This window comes from Salvia splendens, chromosome 11 (assembly GCF_004379255.2).
Source record: "Salvia splendens isolate huo1 chromosome 11, SspV2, whole genome shotgun sequence".
NCBI lineage: Eukaryota > Viridiplantae > Streptophyta > Magnoliopsida > Lamiales > Lamiaceae > Salvia > Salvia splendens.
The window spans coordinates 1,323,546-1,332,756 of NC_056042.1; the positions used below are offsets into that span (position 1 = coordinate 1,323,546).

Below are 9,211 nucleotides of genomic sequence, written 5' to 3' on the forward strand. Positions count from 1 at the left end.
ATTCGGTACAAAATTATTTTTAAGAAAGTCATTAGGAAATAGTAAATTGTTATTTATCTGTTTATTTTAGGAAAAAATTAAGTTTAAAATATCACACGATTAGTTAAAGACAAGTTGAATGAAAATGAAAGAAATTGAGGAAAAATAGACAGAAGATGAATGACGAAAAGGGAATGAAAGAAATATTTATAGGAAGAGATTGGTAACTAAAAAAGTATGCAAACTAAAGCTCATTCGCACCCGGCGAGTGGGCTACAGCACGCTTCTCATTGGATACGGAGGCGCGAGCGGGTGGCGAGCTGGTTCGCCAACTTCCCCTCCGCCACGTGACGCTCGTCCCGCCCCACTCCCAGCAACACAGTCTCGCCAGCTCGGGACCGCGGCGAGACCCGTTGTTGGTTCCATTTATTCACTCTTGATACAGAAGTGGCATAACGGAAAGTGATTCTTTGGGTGGAATACTCAAAACAGATTTTACACTGTGCCGGAAAAGATGGTGAAAATTCAAGGGAGCTTTTTTTACTGTACAAGGAGAGAAGCATGTAAACAGTACTAGTGTTATCAAGGTTGCAACTCGCAGTCTAGCAGCCGAGCAAGTATTTCCTCGCAACTCGGTCGCGCATGGGGTTCTGCCCAGCAATCTGCAACCCAAGAAATCAAAGTGGTCACAATCAGCGAAAACATGATAGAGTCGAATATCTCCTACTCGACCCATACCTGCAATTAACCTGCCCACGGGACCTTGAGGCATCTCCAAACGCAAACCCTCCTTTGCGATGGCGTGGATAACCTAAACACAGGTGGAGCGTTGATTAATTTTAAAGTGAACTGGCGAAAAACGGAAGAAACTGGAAAGGAGTTGTGGTGTGGCGTACCCGGTCAGGTGGCATACCATCCCACGGCCGATTCAGAGTGTAGAGTTCCCATATGATGACACCGAGGCTGAAAATGTCGCATTTCTCTGTAAAAGGCTCGTTGCGGATGACTTCAGGAGCCATCCATTCTGGCGTCCCGCCTGATGATGACTTGATGGGCTCGTCCGTCGTGATTCTAGAGAGACCAAAGTCGCAGATCTTAACCGTCCAGTGCTTGCTCACGAGACAATTAGCACTTTTAAGATCGTGGTGGATTATCTTCATTCGATGTATGCACATCAACCCTCTGTTTGCCAAAGCAGGAGAAGATTTAATCAGTACTTAATGCTAAATGTGACTATTTCAGAGAATATCCAGGCGTAACAAAGAAGCGAAAACACCGTATTTTTGAGAGATGATATCAGAAGGGAGACCTGCATATGTCGCGTAGCATCTTGATTCGCCTCCGCCAGCTGAGTTTATTCTTCTGACTACTTAAGTGAATCAAATAATAAAGAGACCCCATTTCCATGTACTCGGTGACCAGTGATAGTTGTGGAGGCTTCATGCAAGCACCGAGAAACAAGATAACTGCAGGAACATCATTAGTTGAAACTGCATGAGTTTGAGGTCAAGATTCAAAGTGAATGCATAGATAGGATGACTCAGATTACTTTTTTCCAACTGTAATGAAAATCTAAATGCCTAGCAGTAAGGTACTTCTGCTTAGGATGTTATATTCCATAGTTAAACTTTCAAGAAATATTTGCGCATGTAGATAAGAACATCGTCCTGTCAATTAGATAAGAACAGCAGATCAAAGTGTACCTGGGCTGTTCTGTGAATCTGGTGAACCGCCCGGTAGGTAATAAACTATGTTAATGTTATTAATTTTTACGTATTGCTTTAGGTGAAGTTAAGATTACTCTCAAAATTCATTTATTGTAATTAGCTATCGCCAAATATTAAAATGACTTTTCTCCAAACATCAAAGTAGAACAAGTTTGAGGTCTTGCTTGAAGAGAAGTACCATTTGGGTGGCGAAGGCGACTGTAACAAGAAAAACCAGATCAAAATTTCCGAGTTAGAATGATACCATGTCAGTAAAACTGGAAGCCAGCAAAGAGCCAAAACCATGTAACACACCTGAGGATGGATATTTCATTACAAAAATCCTCCATGTTTTCAGCAGTGAGATCCTGCTCCAGAAACACTTTGATAGCAACCTCCGTTCCGTTCCAAATACCACGAAATACTTCTCCAAAGAACCCTGGAAAAGGGGGCTTCATTTGTCAAAGAAATAAATGAATTAAACAGAGAACATCAAACGATAGGTACAACTATAGTCAAATTAAATGCTCTTCTCACTCCTATTTCCATCTTTCCATGTCTACCTTTTACCACTAGAAAAAAATTAATTGGTAAACAGTTCAGTGCATAATGCAAAGTTTTTGGCCTCCGAACTTTCTTTCTTGTGAATGATAGTAGTATTATGTTTCTTACCGATCCCAACACGAGTGCCAACAGTCAATTCTGAGAAATCAATATTCCACTCTTCATATGGTAGCAAAGGTTTATTATGGAAGATTGGTAACCCTAGAACTTTGTTCCATGTCGAAAGCATTTCTTCGGTCACCCCATGATTCCCACTTCCTTGAGCACTCTTACTGGCATACTCGTGAGAAGATGAGGGCACTGCTTTCTGAGAGCTGTGGTGCCTCTGCAGAGCATATAGGGAAGACATTTCATCAGAAGCTTTGCCAAGGTCGTCAAGTTGAATCCAGTTACCCATTAAGTACTAGTTAGAAGGTGACTCAAAATGGGTAAAATTGCTTTGAAGGTTCAGTTAGAAACAAAGAGCAGCTGATAAGTTCAATATATCCTTATTGAATGATTAATGAAGCTCACAATAGACTTGAAATTTTCAGAAGCCAGTCGTCCATAAAAGAGAAATTGAAGAGGATATAATTTTTCAGGGAAGACGAGAAATACGTGGAATCTAATAGTGGTACAGCAGTATGGGTGGAGAGATAAGAAACAATTCTGATCAACAGAGAAAAAGGACAGCTTAAAGCAAACATATTACATACATATTTTGTTTGATCTGTGCTGTGCTTGGTATTTGAGCCTAAGGACTCAGAGCTACTGTCTTCAAGTTTTGGTAGAGGGCGATTCTGCTTCATAGATTCATTCATTGCTCGCACAGCCCTAGTATAGTCCAGAGATGTAAAAGGGGGTAAAAAGTGCTATTTTTTCACCGTGCAAGAGCCTCAATTGGAGGCATATACGAGTGAAAATATTGAAATATAATGTGATACAAGATTCACTACTAACCTTACAATCTCGTCACTAATCTCTGGAGTCATACTCATGCTTCTTCTTCTTAATCTATGTGTATGTGATGATGTACCTTCTGACCTGCAGAATGGTTAAGAAGCTCAAACAACATAAAGCAATAACCTAAACCACTCTATTACATGAGTGAATTTGAGTCCATGTCCAGAAGTACCAAGAAAAGAAATGCAATTGCTTTGTTTCGTTGTAATCCAAGAAAATTGATTGCAAACAGAAAATGCAACAAAGGACCAAAAGCAAGTGAAAGATGATTTGACTGTTCAATCACTATAGATGATGATGATGATGACGACGATGACGATGACGACAATCACGATGACTATGGTATGAACCAAGAATAATGACATAAATGTGACTAGAAATTCCTTCAGTTTACTTGAACAATATGTAAACTTCAGATGAGGTTCATAGTCTGCTGAGACAAGCATCACAATATCTTCACTTTGTTTCCATAAATACAATGAATGACCATATGACTTCTCTGGTAGTGTTACCAACTTGTTAACCATAAAGAGACGAAAAGGTTTCCCAAATTTAGCCTTCAGAAAGCCAAGAAAATGGAGCATACGTGCGTTTGGAAATGCAGAGGAAAGCAGAAACCAATATTTTAGCAGCACTCTAGAGTCATATGAATTGACACTTAAAACACAGAATTATAAAATTGATCCAATTGTTATAATCTTGAATTCTTGATATAATATTAGCTGAAGTAATGTCAAAGTTATCAAGAAAAAAAACCTTGGATTTGCTGTCCTATGAGAAGCAAGGGTCTTTCTCTGACTCTTCCAAAATGAATCAGCAACGTTAGGTTCACTCTGTGACAGGCTGAACAACAATGTCAAACCTATGGAATAGTCTTCTCATGCTCGAAAGAATAAAACAAGTAAAGAAAACTAGAACTAATTAATGAAGCAAAGTTTTGAAACTGAACTACCATAGTACCTAAATTTTCTATCAATAGATTGTGTTCGAAGCAGCATCATATTCCTTAATGAAGGGCCCGCTGCATTTGAAGATGCTTCTCGTCTATATTGCATCAGACCATCTTCTTTTTCAGCACTAAAGAGAATAAAGAAATTAGCTTTGGCAATATATGATACAGACATCAATCAAAAAAGTCTCTTTTCCAGAAGGTGGCAGACCCCCACCCAATATCAAAAAACTAAAATCATCTGAGCTTTGTTGAGTTTAAAACTACAACGGTGCTGGAACAAGAATGCAAATGACCATTCTGCTAACCTCTGAGCTTCAACTCTCTCAGAAACCCCATAAAGAGGGCTGTTTGGTTCCATTGGTGAATCACAAGAATCATAGTCTGCAGAATCACTCTCCCCAGTAGCAGATATGTGAGTCATATAAATAGCCTTAGATGATCGAGGAATCAGTTGGCCAGGAAACCGCATTAGATCCACTAGAAACTCCACGGAATTTAGTACTACTAAGACGGACAAGTGCTTGTATGAGTCTACACACTCAGAATAACCTTCTGTAGGTAAACCCTGATAAACAAACCATGAGGAAGGATGACATAAGATAGTGGAAATTTTACAAAGCTTTTGAGGATTCTAGAGTATGAACTATAATTCCTGGTCAAAGCTACAACATTAAGAACACACATATCAGAGCGAAATAATAGAATATAAACGTTCCCCATACAATTAAATCTTACCACCACCAGCCTACTTTCAAGTCCAACAGAATCTGCAAGAACTTTGAACAATATTGCTCGAGGTCTGCAAGAACCATACTTTATTTGCCCCAGCAACTGAATGCCTCCATTTTCAGATAAAGGCAGCGCTGCCTCTGGAACAGCTTTCTTGGGACTTAGATCCAGATTTGGTCGTTTGTAGACATCAGATACCTAAAAATGGTGTTGGACCATCGATCAAGAGTCTATCATCACAATTGCCCGTGGACAATGCTGAATGACTAATGAACATCGATATGATAAGAACGCAAAATCAACTGAATAGGGATAAGATAACAAAATGAACCAATGTGTTTTTCATACATAAAGATTGATTGAAACATCATAAACCATTTCAAAAGCCACTCGAGAATATGAAATATTCATTCTGAATGCTAACAAAGGTATAATCTTGATGTTCCTTTAACAGTTATAAAGTGGAAAATGCTGTCCGATTTCCATGAAGTTCATAAGCAACTCCAATGGATATACCTCTGGTACAGCGAGAAACCATGGCAATATGCAGAGTAGTAATTAGTTAACGTAAACAACAACAAAACAAGAGAACCACATGTCCATGAGTTGCACACTATTACTTGAACCGAGCAATGAAACTTGATAATGAAGTGACCCATTGAAGTCCTTCAATATTACAAAGTGAATATGATCATATTAGCAATTGTAGCAAAATAAATAATGTTCCAGATAACAAATTAGCTATGTTTGATATTCAACATTAAGAGGGACCAAGACACTTACTAATCCAGCAATCTTTTTTATTATAGCTGGAGGATTTCCATGTAAACCATTAACCAGAGCTACAGTATACTGTTTTAACTTAGAAAGCTTCTTGTCTTTCTCAGCATCAACAAGAATGATGTCAGCTTTAAAACCATTAGTCTCCAATGCATGAAGATCATCTATAGTAGGTAAAGCTTTGTAAAGATCTTTGAGCTTTTTATCCTGTAAGGAATAACACATTAAGTATTAGCTATTGCACATGATTCGCTAGGACATCAACAAAAAATATTGCATATACTAATACTACTAGTACTAAAAGATACAAATGCATTGCTTCAACTAGAGTGTACATCCCCGCCAAAAAAAAGGGAGAGGGGGAATAAAAAAGAACAAAAATGATTGAAAACTAGAAATATATTTTACTCTTTTAGTTCCTTTAGGGAAATTAACAAGAACGAGAAGAATCCAAGGCAACACTCATATGGAGATATTGTGCACACAGCTTCAGAAGTAAACAAGGTCTTTTGCTTACTGCAGCTGAGTTAAGAGACAATTTCAAGTGCTAGATTTTTAAATATGCAGAAATCTATTAATGAAGAGGGCTGTTAAAAACTAAGATGCTAGTAACCATAACCCCTCTCACGCAATACACGAGATCTTGAGAAAACTTGATCAGTGTGTAACTATTAGATACTAAAGGAGAACCAGACTTTCAAGTGTTCAAAAATGATCTACATGAAATTGGAAATATTACTTTTCCTTTTATGAGAACTATACAATACTCCCTCCATCCGCCATTAGGAGTCTCATTTCTTGGCGGCACGAGTTTTAAGAAATGTTTTAAAAAAAAGTGGGTGGAAAAAAGTTAGTGGAATGTGGGTCCCGCTTGTATACATTAGTTTTAAATGAAATGTTAGTAGAATGAGTTAGTGGAATGTGAGACCCTATTACCATTTATAGGAATAATGAACTGTGACTCCTATTCGCGGACTAACTAAAATGGAAAAACGGGACTCTTATTCGTGGACGGAGGGAGTATGACCCAAATTAGAAGGTTTTCTGTCAGATTTAATTCAACTAAAACCATTTGATACTCATAATCTATATGTGCAAATTAGTTTTTATCTTAGCATTTAAAACTCATTAAATTGGAATTCATACCTTGTAACTGCAAGTCTTTGACTCTTAATGCTTTTGCACAGCATGATATACATACAGGCAACATGTATTACCATACTAACCCTACTTTTCTATCAAAGTTTTGAAATGTACTTCTTTAGAATAAATAAAGAAAAAGTGAAAAACTCCATGCAGTTATCACCAACAGATGGAATTTCTGAATCTAATGGAGCAACATTTGGATGTATATCCTAAATCACCACAACTTGCAAAAGTTAGTGCCCTTATATTGCTACAGCCAGAATATAGAATTTCAGCTGACTTTTATGCATGAAGAATTTAGTTTCAGAATCTTAAGATACCCTCAAAAGCATCATGAGTACTGGAATAAACTATCTGTGCAAAGGATAAGTAACTACTATTTCTTGTTAATAATGGCATGTATTGTTTTTCAAGTCAAAGGGCATGATGGAATCAAGAAATTAGAAAAGAAATACATAGCCAGAACATGAGATTAATCATATGCTTACAGCAACAATAGAGTAGAAACCGTTGGGAATTGGCTCAGAAAGCATCCCTGTGCTCCAAAGAATCTGTGTTGCTGAAGTGCAGGAGGATATATCATACTTCTCCTCATCACTCAATTCTTCATTTCTCATATTACTGTAATCCAAGGAGACAGAACGACGTGGTTGGTCACCAGGTGACCGATGATGTGAAGACTCAGTATCACCTTGTGTATTTTCCATGTCCATAATCTCGTGAAATGCAATATCATCTCAGTACTCTTATTGCTCTTTTAAAGTTCTTGTCGCTTGCACAGTTCGAAAAAGAAACAAATGTATTGATGCATCAACTATCTTTCGGCTCCTCAATGGAGGACCATATATGACCTGAAAATTGGAGAAAATTCGAGCATTCAGAACTTGCATGAATTACATCAAAATCCAAAATGGATTAAATTTAAAGTGAGTCGTGACAAATGGGGGAGTAAGTAACTAACTACTGAAGAAGCAGAACAACGACTATATTTGGCATTCAAACTTTAACAAGCAAAGAGAATACCAAATAGTTAAGCCACAGACAAGATGTGAAAACTTAACAATAAATGTAAGAAAGTGAAAAACTTTGAAGTTCTCTATCTCCAGAAAACTAACTTAAATAAATGAATATATATAAAGTTAAAGTAACAAAACAATACATCCAAAACACGAAGTCTATCTGTATAATTTCATTCCCAGCTACCATATCTCGTCAACTTACTGAAAACCAACCCGTAGCATCCTCAAAAGATATAAGCACCGTAAAAATTCCATCACAAAAATAATACTACATGTCTTCTCAAATCTTGATTTCTAATATCTTCACCAATGGTCCAGCATTTACATCTGTCATATCTCTATACAATCCGCATCTTAAATCTCACTCCCTGACCCTATCATTTCTAATTTTCCATCATCCGGACTTCAGAAACAGTGTGAATACGAATAACTACTGTCCACGGCCCCCTCGTAATCAAAACTGAACCAGATCTCGAACCATGAAACTCAAATTCCAGGTGAGAAAGCTCAATTAGCATCCAATCCTTGCAAATTCAACCGAAAGGAGTAACAAAATTTCACAGTTCAATCCTCAGGAAGAACAAAAGTCTCCGGATCATCTACTACATTCCGGATCAAAGGTGCTTACCAAACAAGCAAAAACACATTACTATAAGCCATCCTACCCCTCCTAACAACTTCAATTCAAGCACTGCCATTAATAGATTACCGTTACATCAACAGCCTCAGCATTAATTACCATCAAATTCTCCAACCGCACACAAAACAACAACGAAACAGCTACTAAAATCCAGTTTCCAGATCTAAACCGACATCAACTTATCAATCAACACTCCAATCACGCATCCCCGGACTTCGATCACTTCAGCTCAGTTCAAATTAACCAAAACAACTCGAACAAACAATACAAAATTAACCATATCACTAATACTAAAATCAACAATCTTAATAAGAGCAATTAAAATTGGATCAAAACTTAAAAACAATCAACAACAACAAAACAATGCTGCGATTGAAGAACTAACCGGCGGCAGATCTTAGCACGGAAATTGAACTGCATTTGAATCCAGCAAGTGTCGCAACAACTTAATACATCAGCTGGATTCGACGAGGCTTCTTCAATGCAATCGGGTTGAAGTATTAAGTTGCGAGAGAGCATAGATGGAAACGAGGTAACAGTGAAATGCAGAAATTTATATACCGAGAGGGGCGGGCGGGGTTTTATTCCATTTAACGATAATTAATTACTTTTCCGGGCGGGTTCAGATCCGGGTTTACTTTCGGATTTTTTTCTAGATTAGGAAAATTAGAGCAAGAGCAAGGTTGTAGGTTCGGCTCCACTTTTTCTGTCTGCTCTTAGACAAAAGCACAACACCCACAGCCATGCTCTTCCG

General features: G+C 37.8%; 1 protein-coding gene across 1 annotated transcript; it reads right to left on the reverse strand.

Moving 5' to 3' along the window:
- Window positions 1-432: 432 nt before the first annotated feature.
- Window positions 433-9,011, reverse strand: LOC121754092 (probable serine/threonine-protein kinase SIS8). Its single transcript, XM_042149437.1, has 16 exons — window positions 8,843-9,011; window positions 7,287-7,649; window positions 5,656-5,859; window positions 4,879-5,070; window positions 4,449-4,708; window positions 4,152-4,268; window positions 3,948-4,034; window positions 3,189-3,272; window positions 2,945-3,062; window positions 2,358-2,574; window positions 2,001-2,124; window positions 1,885-1,904; window positions 1,289-1,445; window positions 876-1,161; window positions 718-790; window positions 433-641 (listed from the first exon to the last, which is right to left on the reverse strand). The coding sequence occupies exons 2-16, from the start codon at window positions 7,509-7,511 to the stop codon at window positions 562-564; spliced, it is 2,244 nt and encodes a 747-aa protein (XP_042005371.1). The 5' UTR covers window positions 7,512-7,649; window positions 8,843-9,011; the 3' UTR covers window positions 433-561.
- Window positions 9,012-9,211: the final 200 nt, after the last annotated feature.